Below are 18,781 nucleotides of genomic sequence, written 5' to 3' on the forward strand. Positions count from 1 at the left end.
GGATTAAACATACTCTATTGCCACTTTCAGTTGTAACTAAACGCAAATTTAGTTACATTTACGCACTGGCGCCGGAAGTAGGGGGGCCAAGTATAATCGGGGCCAATCAGTGCTTTCCCAATAATGATAACCACAGCACAGGATGATCGGATGTGTGAGAAAAAACATACTTCCTTCAATGGCGAATGAATTCTCAGTAAATGCACCATTAACCACACTAAACCAAAAATATATCTGAAATTCATCTCTTACATGAGTTGATTTAAGGATTCTGGGTAAATGCTGATGTTATGAATGGTATTTGATACACTGCTCCACTTATGACCAGTTTTCAGTCAGACCCCGCACGTCCCTCACAATACAGTGTGTGAGCCTTTTGTTCTCATTAACATTGCATGAGTCTGTCCTTGTTGAATGAGTTGCTTGATGGAGTAAAGTCTGTGTACCATTTGCTGTCACAATAACTCAATAGAGATTGGATGGCAGGTGAAATAAGATGATTCTATGCACCTCTGTCTGTCAAAACAAGCAAAATCTTACTTAAATGCTCATGCTGCAAAAAACAAAAACAAAACAAAACAAAACAAAAATGCCCAGTTATGATCAGGATACTTATTGTTTGTAGAAAACCGTGACATTTCTTGTTTCTTATTGTTTGTTTCTTATTATCCCAAAGCCAAAATAATGGAGACAAAGCTCACTGTTGTTGCACCTTTGAAGCTTTTCTCTGCTCTCAGAGGAGTGGCTGATCGATCATCTCTCTCTCTCTTTGGGTCCGGGGTGCCACTGCCCTGAATGGTTTTAGTCGAGCCCCACATGTTTCTGCTCCTCAAAACTGGTATTTTAATGTAACAGAGTGGAGTGACAGGGGAAGGGGAAGAAATATGGTGCTGCACCAGGGGTATGCCCGAATACAAATACGTTATTTGGAAAAGCACAAATCATGTTTTTTTTTTTTTTTTTTTTTTTTTTTTTTTACAAATGTTTGCTTTATAGAAATATTTTAAAAATTATTTCTTTTTGATAAGAAAAAAAAACCCCATGTGAAATACCAGTGCACAGGTCAGTTACATCGCTATCTCAGTCTATCTCCTCTGCTCCACTGTTAAGTCTATTAGCAGGTCTCAACGAGAGTCACATCCACCTGCTACATGATGCACATTTCCTTTTTTGGAATATTTGGATACAGATTGGTCCATAACGAAAACTGCAGAGAGCACAAAAAGCCTCAAAGTGCTTGGCTTTAATTAGCAGAGGTGCGCACATACACAGCTCTACACCATCACAAACCAACGTCTCTAGTATTTTGCATTTATAACATAATCTCCTGAAATGTCTGTCAGAATAGGCTACCGCTATTAATATGACTGGCAGGTCTGAAACGTGTTAGATTGTCTGAATTTTACATTGATGTCATTCAGGGGTCATTGAATGTATCCGGGATTTCGCAGAAACATCAGTACTAGTGTTCTGTTTGCTGCTCACAGCTGATGTGTGGTAGATTTGTTCCTTTGACTTTAATAAATACCTGCAGCATCACACAGCTGCGGAAACGATAAGTGCATCTTTAAATTGAGAGAGTGATGTATGCATTTACGCATGTGGCATAGCAGCGGTACCTTCGTTAAAAGGATCGGTCAGGATCTCACGGTAATTAATGTTGTGTTCTGCTAACCATCTACACCATTGGCTGTATATAAAGAGTTCAGCTGTTACACACAGATTCCAGGTTTATACGGTGGAATTGTTTGTAATAAAGCAGCTCTTATGGATCGCCCTTGCTGAAAACAGTCCTGTGCAAAATAATACAAGGGACAGTGTTGGTGTGGGCTTCTTGTTTAAAGTGTCGGTGAGACAATGATCCAGCAGTCCGGTTGGAGTAACAGATTACTGCATTTAAAGGCTGATCAGAAAAACACTGCACAGTGGTAATATTCACTACACTACTACTAAAGTTATCACACTGCAACCCTGTTAATTAGCGTGCACATGTGGAGCGCATGTAAGTCCACAGAAAAAATAAAAAGGCCTTAACACACGCACGCACGCACACACACACACACACACACACACAGAAACCTTTGGCCCCCACTCTTCTGTAATGAATTTGACGCCCCTGCATTTAATACCATCAATTCCTGTTTGCTGCTTAAAAAATAAAATAAGGTAAAGTAAGGCTTTTAATTTTAGGAAAATAGCACATATGTATAAAAGCCATAAAGGAAAAGTTTGTAAGTATTATGTATTTATGGTTCAACACTCAAAAACTCACCTCATCTCCCTTGATGGGACTGTGTGGACGTTGTCAGTTTTGATTGGTAACAAAAGTAACAACAATACAATACAACTCATCAATTTTGATTAAAATGTTGCTAAATCTTGCTTGGTACACAGATATTTAGGTAAGTGACATCATCTTTTCCTAAAGGGCTCATGCCCACATAAAACCAGTGACAAGAGCTCAGACAAAACGCAAAATACAGAAAATCTCTCATGTAAAATAGCCAGAATTGTTGTACCTTTGATAGACATGTACACAACATGTCTATCAAAGGTAAGGTTTATGTAGGAACCCGTCTCTCATAGGAAGAAACTGTTTGAGAAAATATATTTTCAGGGCCTTTAACGCAAACTTTACACATATTAGGCACAGACCACATGGGGGTCATTTCCATGTGGGTTGTCTGTACCTGTTCCTCTGCTTACCCTGCAACACATGATTTCATGCTTTATGTTGGTCATCTATTTATGCTCTGTAACCACAATGTCCTGCTTTCTTCTGGTAGTCTAAAAGAAGACTTTCAAGACATCACCCACACTGTCTGTCAGTACTTTTCACACTACAGGGGGGATTTTTAGTTTCTGCTGTTGGAACAAAGTTGCATCTTGGTTGTGGTCTGCTGTAGCCAAAATACATTTGTTTTTACAGTTTGCTCACTGCTGCTGCAGCAAGGTGTTACATAATCATCATGAGAAGCACGCAACAACACTCTATAATGTCATCTTACTGACATTATCTAATGTAAAGGCCTTTAAGCAGTGCTCTAAGATGTTTGTAAAGCTTCAACAAAATCATGTTCATGACCTTGTAGTTTTTGTCTTTGGGTGATAGTTACTTTATCTCAGAACATATTTACATTGTATTTGGTTTTAACTCTGACTTTCATTGTTTGCTCGCCCAAATGACACAGTATTGATACTTTTTGTGTTCATCATTTTCATCAGTGTTTTTAAAAATAACTTTTGACTTTCTGGACTTTCTCTCATTCTAGGTTTGACATGTTAGTGTTAAGCTATGGAAAATCAGAGCTGACAATATTAAAATGAATCCTATTAAAATACAAAAATTAAAAACATGAGACAATTGTATGTGTATTTTCAAATTTATTTTGACATTTGTTCATAGAGCCCTTGTTCAGAAGAGAACAGTAGTTTCCAATAACCTATTTTTATGTGCCTTTGAAATATCGCATTAAAAAAAACTTAATGGAAACGCCAAAATTCGAAAAAACTTCCTCAATTTCGCAAAAAAGTTTTTATGCTCGCTTGAGGTGGATTTTGGAAATGTTGAAGAAGAGTTTACGTGCAAAATGGGTTATGGAAACATATTTGTTGAATAAATAATGACGTAGTGAACATTTAACTCACATGACTGATCAGCTGTTTCTGCTCTTGGCATCTTCCGGTGTCTTCAGATAGCATGAAGCATGGCCAATACTAGCTGACATGAAAGAACAATGACAACTTGCCCAGTTGAAACAAATTCCTGAAGGCCTATATCTACTCTGTTTACTGGCAGATTATTTAAACCTATACCACCTAATTCGCATTTTCCTTTTTGCGACATTTCAAAAGTTCACTTAAAATGATCTTGTGAATGGAAACACGGCTGGTGAAATATTTTATCCGACAGGTGCATTTCAACAAGTTGGATGAAAAATCCAGATTTAGATCCAGAGGATCTAATTTTCTTTAGAAATTAGCTCAAATACAGATACAAGTTTTCAAATCCAGTTTAAAATTAGGCTGCAGATTGTCTGCCAATATACAAAAAGAAAAATCCATTTCACATTGAGTCATATAATTATATTATTATAATTATAATATAATTATACAATTATATTCAATTTTACTTTTGGCACCTACAGTATTGTCATTTTAATATTGGGACTTCCATATTTGTCATCATGAAAAAAAAAATCTGCAACGGTGGAAAAAAATATAGCTTGAAAGGTAGTTCTCATTTTCAACAAGAGCCAGTTAGCCAGTGTTACTCAACACAAAGTACTTGTAATACATTTGAAGGAAATTGATGATGCTGCATTAAGCTGGAGTGCACTGGCATCTCACATAGCATCATAGAATCCATTATGTATGTGTTTATCCTCTCTGCAAAGCATCACTGGCATTATCTTTCCCTCTCCCTCCTTGCCTCCATCCCTCCATCCCTCCCCATCTTCCTCCTCTCCCATCTTTAATTCCTGTCTATCCTCCAGGGTCCCAGTGAGTCATGCCATTAGCACAAAATGCTGTCCTGCTAGTGGTTGGCCAGTTTCCGTCATGTCCACTTCATGACGCTGCACCAGTTGAAAACATATACATCTATTAACTGCTCAGCATTTAGTTGTGGTGATTATGATGAATGCCCCATTTATGCTGTTGTCCTTTTTAAAGGCGTGTGAGTGTTGGTTTGAATGTTGTACTCCTCCGCACTGACCCTCACATACATCTGTGGCCTGCTCCAGAAAGTGGGTTTAATAAACTCTGGACCTAACCATGAAATCTGAGTTGACTAGACAAGAGATGAGAAACACTGAACCTTTTTTCAGAGCTTTTTCTGCAGCTAAAAACAATACTGATGAGAACTTTGAGAGTGAACCAAAACAGTCAAGTTAAGGAACGAAAAACCAAAACAATGAGCTGAAAGATGCTAAAATGTCTAATCCTGTCTGTTTTTTAATGTTATTATACTTTCCCAGTTACCATGACAATAACGATGATTTTTTTTTTAAAGAAGTTTAAAAGGAATTTAATTGACACCAAACATTTTTCACACAGATTGTCATATTGGATAAAAAGCATGTTATTGGTGTAACAGTGATGGTTTTGTAAAATCACATACTGTAACCATCATCCTTGTAAGTATTTTTTTCATACTTTCATCTATGTTGAATTATTAACCTTTTTCCTTAGGCACCAGCTACGACTACGAGTATTGACATGGAACAGGACTCTGTGCCAGTAATACACAGGCTGATGGTCTGGACTGGTTTTCTGTGCCGATAGTAATTTGTTCTATTGGTGTGTAAACACAATTTTAACAGGAGGGGAACATTATTCGAGGGGGGAACAGACTTCGACACAACAACAGACCTCTTGTAAACCACTAACTGGACACTTTTTATCATCACGTTATGCATTTTAGTGTTGTTAAATGGCATTTATTGTTTATTATTTATTATATATTATATTTTTTACTGGACATTTTGACTGTCATGTCAGGGATTTTACTGCTTTAACCCAAACCATGATCTTTCTCTAATCCTAACCAAGTGGTTTTTGTACCTAAACCATTCTAACCCAAGCCATGGGAGGGATTGGCATATCGCCTGCAAGCAAAAACGTTCCTCCATTTTGAAACAATTTGAATTTGATCACGTGATCAATCAATACCAATGTGCATGCGTATTAATTCTGTACCAACAATAAACAGACTATTGACATGGAGGAATCCATACCAATAGCCACTTCCTTTTCTTTAACCTCGAACCACACTGATGTTGGTGAGTAAAATGTAATATGACATCACAAATGACGACCTTTGAGTTTATATTTATTACACACAGTTTTATTTTCATTAAAGGGATCCAAGGCCTTCACAAAAGGGTTGACTCTTGGTAGCTATACAGTACTAACACAGCACACACAACAACAGAAACAACACAGAGGACTTATGTGAACAAGTGAAAAGACAAATAAATAAGAGTTGAAAGACATTTCATATGAGATTAAACTGAGATGCATCAACAAAACCAATAGTCAGAGGAAAGTGAGCAGAGGTTCAAACCCTGCAGAGTACAGTAATGTTTTTGTACAATACTTGATTCATTTCTCTAAGTAGCTGATTGTCTAGCGGCTTATTTCGGTCATGCACAGTTGATAATATCGCTGCTGCTACTGTATGGACAGTGTTGCGATAATTTCACAGTTTGCTTTCATTGTTTGCTCGCCCAAATGACACAGTATTGATACTTTGTGTGTTCATCATTAAAATGAAGCATGGCCAATACTAGCTGACATGAAAGAACAATGACAACTTGCCCAGTAGAAACAAATTCCTGAAGGCCTATATCTACTCTGTTTACTGGTAGATTATTTAAGCCTATACCACCATCTACTGATGAAACTATGTGTTGCTTATCCTAGTTTATTCGCTTCAAACCAGTTGATGGAAACGCACCTAATTCGCATTTTATTGACTTGACTTGATGCCTGTCAGGATGCAATTGTTCCTCATTGCGCTTTTGCCAAGCACAATCGTTTGACCTTGACAGATAAACTGTCCCATTTACACTGTACTGAAACATTTTCCACTTCAAGAACTGAATAAATATTCCTGTGCAAACTTCCTTGTATATCTTGAATGTGCTATGAATTATAGATTCAATGGTTAACTAGATGTATTATTAATGAAGTGTTCCAAGTTAAAAAGAAAAGATGAAGGCCTTTTGGAGAGGTTTGCATAAATCAAGGTAGAGTATGCACCTGTGCATCAGTCTTCTTTATTTACTAAGGACTTAATTTTACATGTGATTAAACGGGCTTTACATGTAATCTGATTTTGATTTTGAGTTATCAGAGTTGATGGTTGTCATATTGAGCCATCTGAAGGGAGTCTGAACCAACATGTGAAGCAAGAATAAGGAAAAATGCACACTAGTTCATCTGGCTAAACGACAATCAGGCATTCTTATCATTGTGCTTTACTTCCACTACATAAAAGACTTGTTGTCACTGAGAAAAGCATGTCAAAGCCCAGGAGGGGTGTTCCTAATTAACATACAAATCAGTTGTCCAGGCTGAGACATAGGGAACCATTACTGGAGAATGACAAGCATGTGCTCGTCACATATCATGTGAGCCACAAGTATTCATCATATAAGTGCATAGCAAGAATACAGTTTCAGCCTGGAGGAGGTGAGATCAAGAGATAATTTTCTAAACTAAAGAGGTTAGTCAAGAACAAAAGATACAACACAAAAAAGAAACTAATATGAGGATTTTAATTTGTGACATTTTAATGATATTTTCTAGCATTTGCTTAGAAATTGACCTATTTGTTGATTTCTTGCTTAACTACCTCTGGCCTGACCTGAGAAAAACATGACATGCCAATCAAAATCCCTAAACCCCATTAACTTACAGCAAAGAATGATTAATGTAACAGTGAAGTAGGGTAACAAAGGTTATTTTAGAGACGATGTCGAGTTGCCCTGCAGACGGATCTGCAGGAGGAATCGTCACCGAACTGCATTACATCTGCAAAGCTTAGCTCCACTTAAAAAGCAGCTCCATTTCAAAAGCATTACAGTGGACAGATGGACCCGATAGTTAAAAACGTGCCCCCAGCAAATTTGAATAATCACATAAAAAATAAAATGGTCATGTTTAACAGTTTAAAAGTTGGTATAAAAGAACTATAACTTTGGAAAATAAAGCTCAAATGTATAAAATACTGTCAAGCATGAACTTTTCATTCATTGTTAAACAAAAGGGTATTTTTACACTGTGATCATTCCTATGTCCATGTTTTGAAATTGTCCTTATTTCCTCTGAAATGTATTTACACATATAACAACCAGCATAAAACTCAAAAATATAAAAATGGGGCAACAGTAAACCTCCTGGCCCTTCTGAGCTAGTCTACAGTTTTTATTTACTTTTTAAGCATAGTCTGTTTTGTACATAAACAAATCTTCTCTGAATTCTAAGAAATGAGCTTTGATAAAGGCATTGCCAGACCATTGCACTTTAGTATGTTTGTGTTGCTTGTTGGATACTTACTGTCCAAACATACAGTAAGGTGGTTGTATAAGGCTTCATTATGAGAGAGTAGCCAGAGTGCTGGATTTCAGTGTTGAATTTCCATACATTCTCCTATACAGGCTGCCTGTAATCCAATACTTACTCTAGAAAAAGGAGGGCTGTAACTGTAGCAGGGTGAAGGGAAGACAGTGAGTAATATGTTCTGATAAGGCAACATATTTACAGTAACATATGAAGTATTTAACCCTGGCTTTTCATAACACCAGTATGTAATTTGAAGCCAGCTTTTGGGTTGTGATAAATGCAGATGTTAAGAACCTTTATTATGCTCCAGTGGAATGAGAGCACAAGTACAAAGACACCCTCTTGGTTTGAACAGACATCAGACAAATCTCAAACTCAGGTTTCTATTTTCTATTAAACTCATTGATTACCAATAAAAAAGAGATCAGGACAAGCCAGCTGCTCCTTAATGGAGATGGAGATGATCCCTTTATGTCGCAGATGCAATCCTTTGGGGATCCAGGACTGACTGGAGGAGCTGGACATTCGAGCCAGTCTTCACCGATAGATTTAGGAGAAACATGATATACGTTCAGTCCTCCGTTCTTCTCCCAGTGATGTTTGTGCTTGAAGAAGTAGGTGTCTCCTAAAGAGCAGCAGCAGCAGTGTTATTCTCATCCTTTTGTCTTTTTCATCACATATTGAATAAAACATTAGCCTATTTATTTACCAGAATAGAAATTCAATTCAATTCAATTTATTTATTTATTTTTTATTATTATATTATTTCATTATTTTATCATTAGATGTTCTAGTTTATAAAAGTACATTCTACTTTATTACTCCACTAGAGGGAACTATTGGACTTTTTACTTCATTACATTTGATCTGACAGTTATAGTTAAAACTTCCAAGTTATATTTCATTCAAAACATCTAATTAGTTTATGTGAAATGATACACTGTTATAGATTAAACCCCAAATTAAAATGCTGCTGCATGTTAATGTATCAATAATAATACAATAATATAATAAATACAACAATATTAGGTATAATGAGTTCTTTTGGTACTGCTAGTACATTTAGCTGATGATACTTACATTGTGGTATTGCCACTTTTAAAGCTGGAGTGCAGGACTTTTGTCTCCCCCCTCTGGCAGTGAGAGTAAAGGGGGGCGCATGCTATATATATATATATATATATATATATCATTTGATATCATTTGATATTTATTTGATGTGGCCATTTTCTGTGCACTTACAGCACTTGTCCTCTATTTGCTCAGGACGCTCATGGTTTTTAAAGTTGACTGCATAGCAAGGTAATATTCCAGCCAGATAGTAGACTTATGGTGTTTGAACATCTTATCTTGACATAGATCAGTTGTTTGCTGTTGCTTTCATGCCTTTCAGCTGCTTGAGCATGTCTGTTGAAAAATGTCATCACCCTAAAATAAGCTTCTCTGTGGCCTTGTTTATTTATCTAGTGATGGTGTCAGAAACTTATCACATATTTATCCACAAAACAATATTACCTTTCCAGCTGATGACGTCATCTATGGAGAAGGGCACTCCTTCCCAGAGGCTGATGTCCCGCGGGTAGTCTGGCTCCAGCTGTCGGGTCACCTTTTCATTTTTACGGCTCTCGTCGAACGTCCAAAACTCATCACCGCTGAACAGGTAGGTCTTGCCGTTATTGGCCAAGATGAAGGCTCCATCCACCCTGTTCACCGGTACCCCACTCTTTGTCCTCATTCCCCATTCAGACAGGGGCTGTGGGTAACCGTTCATGGCCACCGTGTCCTTGAAGACCCAGTACTGAGATCCTGACAGACATAAGAAAGTATGAGAGAAAGTATTTCATAATTTACTTGTGTAAGTTAGACTGAAATAGAAGTTTGTAATGTTCACACATTTTTATCATGAACAACTGATGGTTAACAGGTTAAGTATAAAAAGTAACAACTTGTTTATTGTAGATCTTTATTTTGAATTATTTAATTCATTTTTACTAAGGAGGCCTCATACAATCATGTCTCCTATTGGATTGAGTCTTTGTTTTTTGGTCTGGATTTTTTATTCTTTCTGTTCAAATCAAATCAAATCAAATCAAATCAAATCAAATCAAATCAAATCAAATCAAATCAAATCAAATCAAATCAAATCAAATCAAATTTTATCTGTGTTTCTGCTGACGGTTTTATTAGTCTGATGAAACTCTAGTGTTCAAATCCACTGCCTTCAAAATAACATCCAAGAACCAAGACTCAAAACTGTGATCGCCAAACTTAGATTCAAACCACAGCCGTGCAGAAGCACAGGATTTTGCTTCTCACCGATGAAGAAGATGATATGACTGTCACTCTTCCTCTCATACACAGCATCAATCTTGTTTGTTCCTGGAGGAAGGCCAATCCAGAAGTTTTTGATCTGAGCCGGATAGAAGGAGACCAAAGACCCGTCTTGCTTGGTCCTCCAGAAGTGATCACCTTTCCAGGAAAAGACAGTGAACATGACACCAACATGTGTGACTGTACACTCCATAGATCACATATAAAATACCAGCAAATTCTGAATATCTTTAAGCAATTCAGACGATTACAATTATTTTGGAGTCTAAGGATTCCCACATTGATCTGTTTTGAGCATCCCAGATAGTTTTTCCTTACCTTTAAAAAAGAAGACCTCTCCCCTGATATTGGCCACTGCATCAAAATCTCCCTGACAGCGCTCGAGGAATGAGGGGTCATACCTGAGACAGCAGAAGTTTAGCCAAAAATTAGTTGAAATTGTATTTTCGTAGGATGTAGTATGATAGAGATTCACCAGAGGGTGCAACAAGACCAAACTGTCACAGTGAGGATCGATCAGAAGGCTTTTATCAGCATCCACTGGTCTTAAATTACTCCTCATCACTCATTTGCCCATCCTAAACTGAGTGCCTCGATGTGATATTCATAGTTTGTATTGTCTAGATGGATGTGCAGTACTTTTATCACCGTGCTTGCTCTGGCTCAACTCACTCCTTTGTTGCTCTTGGCGGAGGTGGACTCGGCAGGCGTGGGAGGACAGGATCAACACCACCTGGTGGCCCGCCGTCCTTCGCACCTGCAACGGAAAGGTGACAGCAGATAACGTTGAAGAGGTGGTGAAAGCACAAATTTTGCAAGCAACCCACATTCTTCTCAGTAGCCAGAGGAGTTTGACACACAGGATGCAAACACGCAATGTTCCTTTTTTAAGACAGGCAAGCTGCACGGTTGCATGAGTGCACTTTCACATACATATCAGAGAGCAGGTTTTGCCTCTTCATTTGGTTTTATGAACATCTGTATCCTTTGTGGAATGTTTTATTAAGCTATAAAACAATACACTTGCAATGGAAAATAAAGATGTTTTTTTTGTTTACTTATTATATAAGCTCATCACATAAACCAACCAAACAATCAGAAACATTTCCTACTAGTTTATGGCCACGACTTCTCCATTTTTGAGGATATTACAGGGTCAGGGCCTATCATAAATCACTAGCAGTTAAAATGAACAGTTACTATTTTATTTTATAGCTCAATTAATCAAGTAATATGAGAATTCTGGACAGGATAAACTGGTAAAAAATGATTCAAGGAGATTTCTGGGACCGAGGATTTCAATGTCGGTCTGTCGCTCCGTCTGCCAGTCCACCACATTGATCCAGACTAAAATATCTCAACAACGACTGGATGGATTGCCATGAAATTTGGTTCCATACATTCATGTTCCCTAGAAGATGAAACCTACAGACTTTGGTGGTCCCCTGACTTTTCAAGTCAAAATTTGACTTTGTTCATTACTTTGTTGCATGATTTAAGTCCTGCAAAACTATGTTCAAGTTAAGAAATGTTAGCATGCTACTAGAGCACAGTAAACTGAGATTATAAACCTGGTAAATATTACCAGCTAAACATCAGCATGTTAGTATAGTCACTGTTAGCATTTAGCTCAAAGCACCACTGTGTCTACTAGAAGTACAGCCTTACAGGGCCGCTAGCATGGCTGTAGACTCTTTGTCTTGTTTCCCCGCATTTTATAAACTTGCAAGTCTACTTTTGCCTCCCACCCGTTTTAATATGTTCCTTGTGGGAGGTTTCATGTCAGTGATGTAATTTACTAGAATAAAACCACTGCAATTTAATAGACAGCTGCCAAAATATCCAGTAAGCCATTTTAAGTCCCAAAGAAGAGTTTATGGTTGCCCTCCTGTTTCCTCAAGTTTCATGTTTCAATCTTTAAGACAGACATGAAAAACACACAACGCATATTGTAAGTTGGATCTAATAAATGTCATAGACATCAGTTTGAGATGTACTCTATGATTCAAAATGCAGTTAGTTCGACTGGTCACTGACCATAAAGCTGCTGGATGGCCTGTCTGTCGTCCTGGGCCAGCTTGAATTGGAGAATGTCTTCCACAGGACCCTGGTAGTACGGCCTCATGATGGATGGGTCAGAGGAAGAATGGCCCAGGCCCAGTGCATGGCCGAACTCGTGCACTGCGACTGTGAACAAGTCTGTGCTTCCGCTGTTACCTGAGGAAATGTGAAGTAAAAGTGTTACTGGGCCACATAAACAACTAAATTGGGGTTTTGATGGTACTCAATATGCAGATGTATTTTCTTCTTTTCTGACTTTTAAAACCAGTTCATTAGATGAGGACTGTTTTCTTTTTTGATTACTACAGATCACTCTCTCATTACACTTTTCTAAGGCAGACTATCACACATTTCCTGAGAACAGGTTCTCCAGCCATCATTTATCCACCATGATTTCAATCAGTAAATACCTCCATAGCTCCATATCTCATCATCATCAAAGTGTGTGTCACCCGACACTTGATCATCCCCAGGGAAAAAGGCGTGGGCAAGGGTGCCACCCTGCCCGTCAAAAGGGTACCCATCGTCATGCAGCAAGCGGGAAAAAGACACTCTGATGTCCCCTCCAGCTACCGCCCTGCTGTTGTCACTCGGCAGCCGACGGAAACTCAAGGGGGCCGCGTCACTCCAGGCTTTGAAGGCGTGAGTCAGGATGGTGTCCACCAAATTGTCAGGCAAGGTGGGTGAGATGGAAGGCGATGGATAGCTGTGGACACTGCAAACAGGAATACAATTTGTATTAAAACAAAGTTGTATTTAAATTCATAACACAGGATCAAAAGTTTATCTACAGTAGATTGTGTCTTTCAAAGAATTTTGGTATATTTTGGATGTGGATATTTTGGTTTACAGGAACCTTGCTACTTTTCCAGCTTAACCCAAAGTTTGAGGATATGTCTGGTGATATTCTATATCTTTATTTGAATTTTAAATTCTCTGATTTCATGATTGTGCCCCCTGGTCAGCTTTACATACAGACGGGTGACAAATTCAAGGAATGCTTGACCCCTACAGTGAGGGGATCTGGTGGCTCTGTTATGCTTTTGGGGGTATTTTGCTGACATGGTTTGGGTCCACTAGTCCCCTTAGAGGGAAGGGTCACTGCAAATCAATACAAAGTTGTTCTGAGCGATCACCTTTATCCTATGATGAAACATTTCTATCCTGATGGGAGTGGTCTCTTCCAGAATGACAATTCATAGGGCACGAGGGGTCACTAAATGGTTTGATGAGTATGAAAATGATGTGAATCATATACTATGGCCTTCACAGTCACCAGATCTCAACCCAGTTGAACAGCTATGGGAGATTGTGGACTGACATGTTAGACAGCACTCTCCACCACCATCATCAAAACATCAAATGAGGGAATATCTTTTTGAAGAATGGTGTTCATCCCTCCAGAAGAGTTCCAGAGGCTTGGAGAATCAATGCCAAGGCTGAGGAACACCATAAAGAGGATGACTCAGAACAGCTTTGTATTGATTTGCAGTGACCCTTCCCTCCAATGGGACAAGTGGACACAAACCATGCCAGCAAAACACCCCCAACAGCATAACAGAGCCACCAGATCCCCAGCAAAGCTCTGTGACTCATATAGGGAAGAGATAAAACCACAGTGTAACATGACAGGAAACGCACCTCCATGTGAGGTCTGTCTTATGCCACTTAAGGCCTGTCAGAGCATATCTTTTCTTCCTCCTCCTTTTCAGCATGTCCTCACTCCCAACAATATCAGGGAGAGAGCATCGTGGCATATCTATGAGTTTGAGAGTTTCGCTGTCTGGAAGAGAAGCGATTACACACAGTATGTCGAAACAAAAGAGCAGATTACAGGAAGTTTGGGTGCTCATGATATGCAGGACATAAGATGGAAGATATCAACGTGACAGATCCAATATGAGAAGTTACCAAGCACTCCGGTTTCCTGGATCCCACCAAATCTCTGCATGACACGAATGGCTTTCTCAATTCCCTCCTTGGTTTGCAGCTTACTGGTGCGTGGGTCAGGAGGAGGAAGGTAGCCATACCTGCTCAGCCAATCCTGGACAGAAAACAAAGACACCAGAGGATGTTTGGTAATTGGTGTTTTTGGTGCTTTCCCAATGATGATAACCACAGCACAGGATGATCGGATGTGAGAAAACACTTACTTACTTCCTTTGGTGGTGAATGAATTCTCAGTAAATGCACCATTAACCACACTAAACCAAAATTATCTCTGAAATTCATCTCTTACATCAGTCGATTTAAGGATTCTGGGTAAATGCTGATGTTATGAATGGTATTTGATACACTGCTCCACTTATGACCAGTTTTCAGTCAGACCCCGCACGTCCCTCACGATACAGTGTGTGAGCCTTTTGTTCTCATTAATATTGCATGAGTCTGTCCTTGTTGAGTGAGTTGCATGATGGAGTAAAGTCTGTGTACCATTTGCTGTCACAGTAAGTCAATAGAGATTGGATGGCAGGTGAAATAAACTGATTACATGCACCTCTGTCTGTCAAAACAAGCAAAACCTTACTTAACAGTGATTTTGAAACATGCTCTACTTCCTCTGATTGTCGCCTCCACCCATATACTTAGAGTTGAAAGGGAAAGGTGTTGGCTCCATCAACAGTTGTCTTTCTGTGGGTTTTTACACCGCAAAAATGTTTTTTTACAGTAAGCAGTTTAGCTTTAGTCCCTGCATTATATTTCCAACAAGTAAAAAGATTTTTTTTCCCCCAGCAAATTCAATTGTTTTTTTGTTTTTTTAAAATTTATTTTGTTTGACTGATAATATTTTGAAATAGGCAGGTTACCTTATTTTTAAGTAAAACAATCTTTAGACTTTTTCACTCCACTCAGATTTTTATGCATCTGGAGGCCCAGAAACCAGCAGCATCCTGCTGATGCACACTTGACATGATGACTTACATGAAAGAAGGGAAATTTTACTGTTTTTTTCATACACATGACATCCTGACGCTCATAAATATGTGGTTGCGCAAAAGAATGACTGTATTTATGTCATTTTCGGGAAGCGCATATGTCAGCTGGAAATGGGAATAAGAGAAGCTCAGAGATTTCAAAACTGTGGTTTTTCTTCTGATTTAAAATTTCAAATTTTCTTTCATAATTACTGTAAAGTGAAAGCAACTGTAATGTCTGAATACAGTGTTCATACCTTTTTCGCTGTAAAAAATAATAATTATCATTTACGGTTGGTTTCTTTTTATCAAAAAGTAACAAAACATTGATGTCCTTTATTCTGTTTTTTTTCTTTAAGAAATCACATGAGTCATCTGGTTGCTATTTGTGTGAAACAGCCATCAGCCTCTTTATATATAGTTTTCTCAATTTGACACACTGCTCATATCAATCATAGAGAAGTCTTTGTATGTCTGGCGTACAGATATTCACACAAAAACATTGAATACAAGAGCACATCAACAGGTATGCAATGTGATTTTCCGATCAGACAGCTGCAGCTGATTCAGAACACTGCTGCTCGAGTCCTCGCTTAGACCAAGAAAGTGGATCATATAACTCCAGTTCTCAGATCCTTACACTGGCTTCCTGTCTGTCAAAGAATTGATTTTAAAGTACTGCTGTTGGTTTTTAAAGCACTGAATGGTTTGGGGCCAAAATACATTTCTGATCTGCTGCAACATCATGAACCATCCAGACCTCTCAGGTCGTCTGGGACAGGTCTGCTTTCTGTCCCCACAGTAAAAACTAAACATGGAGAGACAGCGTTCAGTTTTTATGCTCCACATATCTGAAACAAACTCCCAGAAAACTGCAGGTCTGTTGCAACTCTCAGTTCTTTTAAATCACAGCTGAAGACTTTTCTGTTTGCTGCTGCCTTTTATTAAACCAAATTTGAGGGTTAATATTTTACACTGCACTGTAACTTTTATTCTCCTGTTTTATCTGTCTTATTCTTTTTTAGCTTCTTTTTATTTCCAAATTTGACTCTTTTTAATTGTATTTAAATGTCTTTTTACTTGTGTTGCCTTTATATTCTGTCTTGATGCCTTTTATGCTCTATGTAAAGCACTTTGAATTGCCTTGTTGTTGAAATGTGTTATACAAATAAACTTGCCTTGCCTTCAGCATAAACTGCTGGTGGTTTGGAGAAATCACCCTCAATTGATGTATAAATATTTGTGATTAAATTGACATAATTAGGATTTTACAGTAAATGATTAATTGGCATAGAAGTAAGAAAAAAATATCCATACATTGATATAGCCAATAATCACAGACTTAGACTGAGTTTAAGCAAAAATTAGCTTACAAATAGAAAATGAGACAATATGATGCCATTTCGATATTACACTGAATCATACATTATAGGCTTGCAGAATTAATACATAATCAAATGTCAGCTAAAGGCAAACCACACACATGTAAAACTCTCATTAATGCTACTCACCACAGCTCTACTGTACTGATCAGGCACTGGGGATGTGCTTCCTGTTACGATTAAAACCATCCACAGCAGAGGCACCAACTCCATCTCAGATGCTGCAAAATAAGAAAAAGAAAAAAAAAAACACAAAACAAAATAAAAAAAAACCGTTATCATTAGGATACTTATTGTTTGGAGAAAACCGTGACATTTCTTGTTTCTTCTTGCTTGTTTCTTATTATCCTAAAGCCAAGATAACGGAGACAAAGCTCACCGTTGTTGCTCTTCTGAAGCATCTGTCCGCTCTCAAAGGAGTAGGCTGGGTTTATCGATCATCCCTCAGTCATCTCTCTCTCTTGGTCTTTGTAAGTGTCTGTGTTTAGTCACGCAACAGCATCTGCATACGCGCGTAAAACATGTTTCAGAACAGGTGCAGTGGTGCGCGTTGGTACAGATACAGGTAAGAGGTCCAGATACTTTTCAGCCATTTTCCAGAGAGTAAGTGGTCAAAGTGACTTTGAAGGAATCTTTCTGATAAATTTTACAATTACAGGACAAAGCAAGTGCCATAATTAGCCAGGATGATATATCAATGGATATAACTTATTGCATATATATGTGGATTGGTGTATGTTGGCTGATAAGTAAGAAGGGATGTCAGTTTATTTTTTGTTTTTCAACCATCAAATGTCTTGTGCTGACTTAATGATGACTTAATACAAAAAAACAAGGAAGGTGTCAATTTAAAAAAAAAGATCGGATTTTTAAACTCTCAATGTCAATATAGTATCAGCCTAAAAATCCTGCATTGGTCGTGCATTATAAATGACTTATTAACCATATTAGTTAGTTAGTTAGTTATCAGAAAGTGGTACCAATTCTGTGTTTTTATATGTTTTTATTTGAACCATAGACTGTTTAAAATGTGGGTATAATTTGGGATCATCATGTAATCTACCACCTCTTGGACACAGCAGCAATCCCAGTTAAATAAAGGAAAGCCTTGAGAGGTGATCTAAAGTTGCTTATTTGTGTTTTGTGCACAAACAAACAAAAGAAGGAAAATAAATTAAAGCTGTGCCTCTGTTAGCCTACAGCTTGTGGCTAGCAGCAATAAAAAGTCAGCTAACTTAAAAAATAAACTCAAAATCCTGCAAATATATAAATAAACTAGGATTAAACATACTCTATTGCCACTCTCAGTTGTAACTAAACGCAAATTTAGTTACATTTACGCACTGGCGCCGGAAGTAGGGGGGCCAAGTATAATCAGGGACAATCGGTGCTTTCCCAATAATGATAACCACAGCACAGGATGATCGGATGTGTGAGAAAAAACATACTTCCTTCGGTGGCGAAACAATTCTCAGTAAATGCACCATTAACCACACTAAACCATAAATATCTCTGAAATTCATCTCTTACATGAGTTGATTTAAGGATTCTGGGTAAATGCTGATGTTATGAATGGTATTTGATACACTGCTCCACTTATGACCAGTTTTCAGTCAGACCCCGCACGCCCCTCACAATACAGTGTGTGAGCCTTTTGTTCTCATTAACATTGCATGAGTCTGTCCTTGTTGAATGAGTTGCTTGATGGAGTAAAGTCTGTGTACCATTTGCTGTCACAATAACTCAATAGAGATTGGATGGCAGGTGAAATAAGATGATTCTATGCACCTTTGTCTGTCAAAACAAGCAAAATCTTACTTAAATGCTCATGCTGCAAAAAACAAAAACAAAACAAAACAAAACAAAAATGCCCAGTTATGATCAGGATACTTATTGTTTGTAGAAAACCGTGACATTTCTTGTTTCTTATTGTTTGTTTCTTATTATCCCAAAGCCAAAATAATGGAGACAAAGCTCACTGTTGTTGCGCCTGAAGCTGAAGCTTTTCTCTGCTCTCAGAGG

General features: G+C 38.0%; 1 protein-coding gene across 2 annotated transcripts; it reads right to left on the reverse strand.

Annotated features, from left to right (window-relative positions):
- Positions 1 to 7,756: 7,756 nt before the first annotated feature.
- On the reverse strand, positions 7,757 to 17,357 carry LOC122971901 (matrix metalloproteinase-25-like). Of its 2 annotated transcripts, none has more exons than XM_044338644.1 (11): positions 17,139 to 17,357; positions 16,889 to 16,980; positions 14,374 to 14,506; positions 14,104 to 14,245; positions 12,873 to 13,177; positions 12,439 to 12,618; positions 11,074 to 11,158; positions 10,720 to 10,802; positions 10,387 to 10,539; positions 9,586 to 9,876; positions 7,757 to 8,695 (listed from the first exon to the last, which is right to left on the reverse strand). In XM_044338644.1, the coding sequence occupies exons 1-11, from the start codon at positions 17,158 to 17,160 to the stop codon at positions 8,454 to 8,456; spliced, it is 1,728 nt and encodes a 575-aa protein (XP_044194579.1). In that variant the 5' UTR covers positions 17,161 to 17,357; the 3' UTR covers positions 7,757 to 8,453. The 2 variants fall into 2 exon arrangements, with proteins under 2 accessions (XP_044194579.1, XP_044194580.1); XM_044338645.1 differs by having other exon boundaries at positions 7,758 to 8,695; positions 16,889 to 16,972.
- Between the last annotated feature and the right edge of the window lie 1,424 nt (positions 17,358 to 18,781).

Source organism: Thunnus albacares, chromosome 20 (assembly GCF_914725855.1).
Source record: "Thunnus albacares chromosome 20, fThuAlb1.1, whole genome shotgun sequence".
Lineage (NCBI taxonomy): Eukaryota > Metazoa > Chordata > Actinopteri > Scombriformes > Scombridae > Thunnus > Thunnus albacares.

Bases quoted from the DNA above. Each gene is read 5' to 3' on its own strand.
- LOC122971901 (XM_044338644.1), bottom strand. From the start codon at position 17,160: ATGCTTCAGAAGAGCAACAACG. The intron at 13,178-14,103 runs GTGCGTTTCCTG...TCCTGTTTGCAG, and splicing joins AAGACAGACCTCACATGGAG to TGTCCACAGCTATCCATCGC. The intron at 8,696-9,585 runs GTAATATTGTTT...GCTGCTCTTTAG, and splicing joins TGACGTCATCAGCTGGAAAG to GAGACACCTACTTCTTCAAG.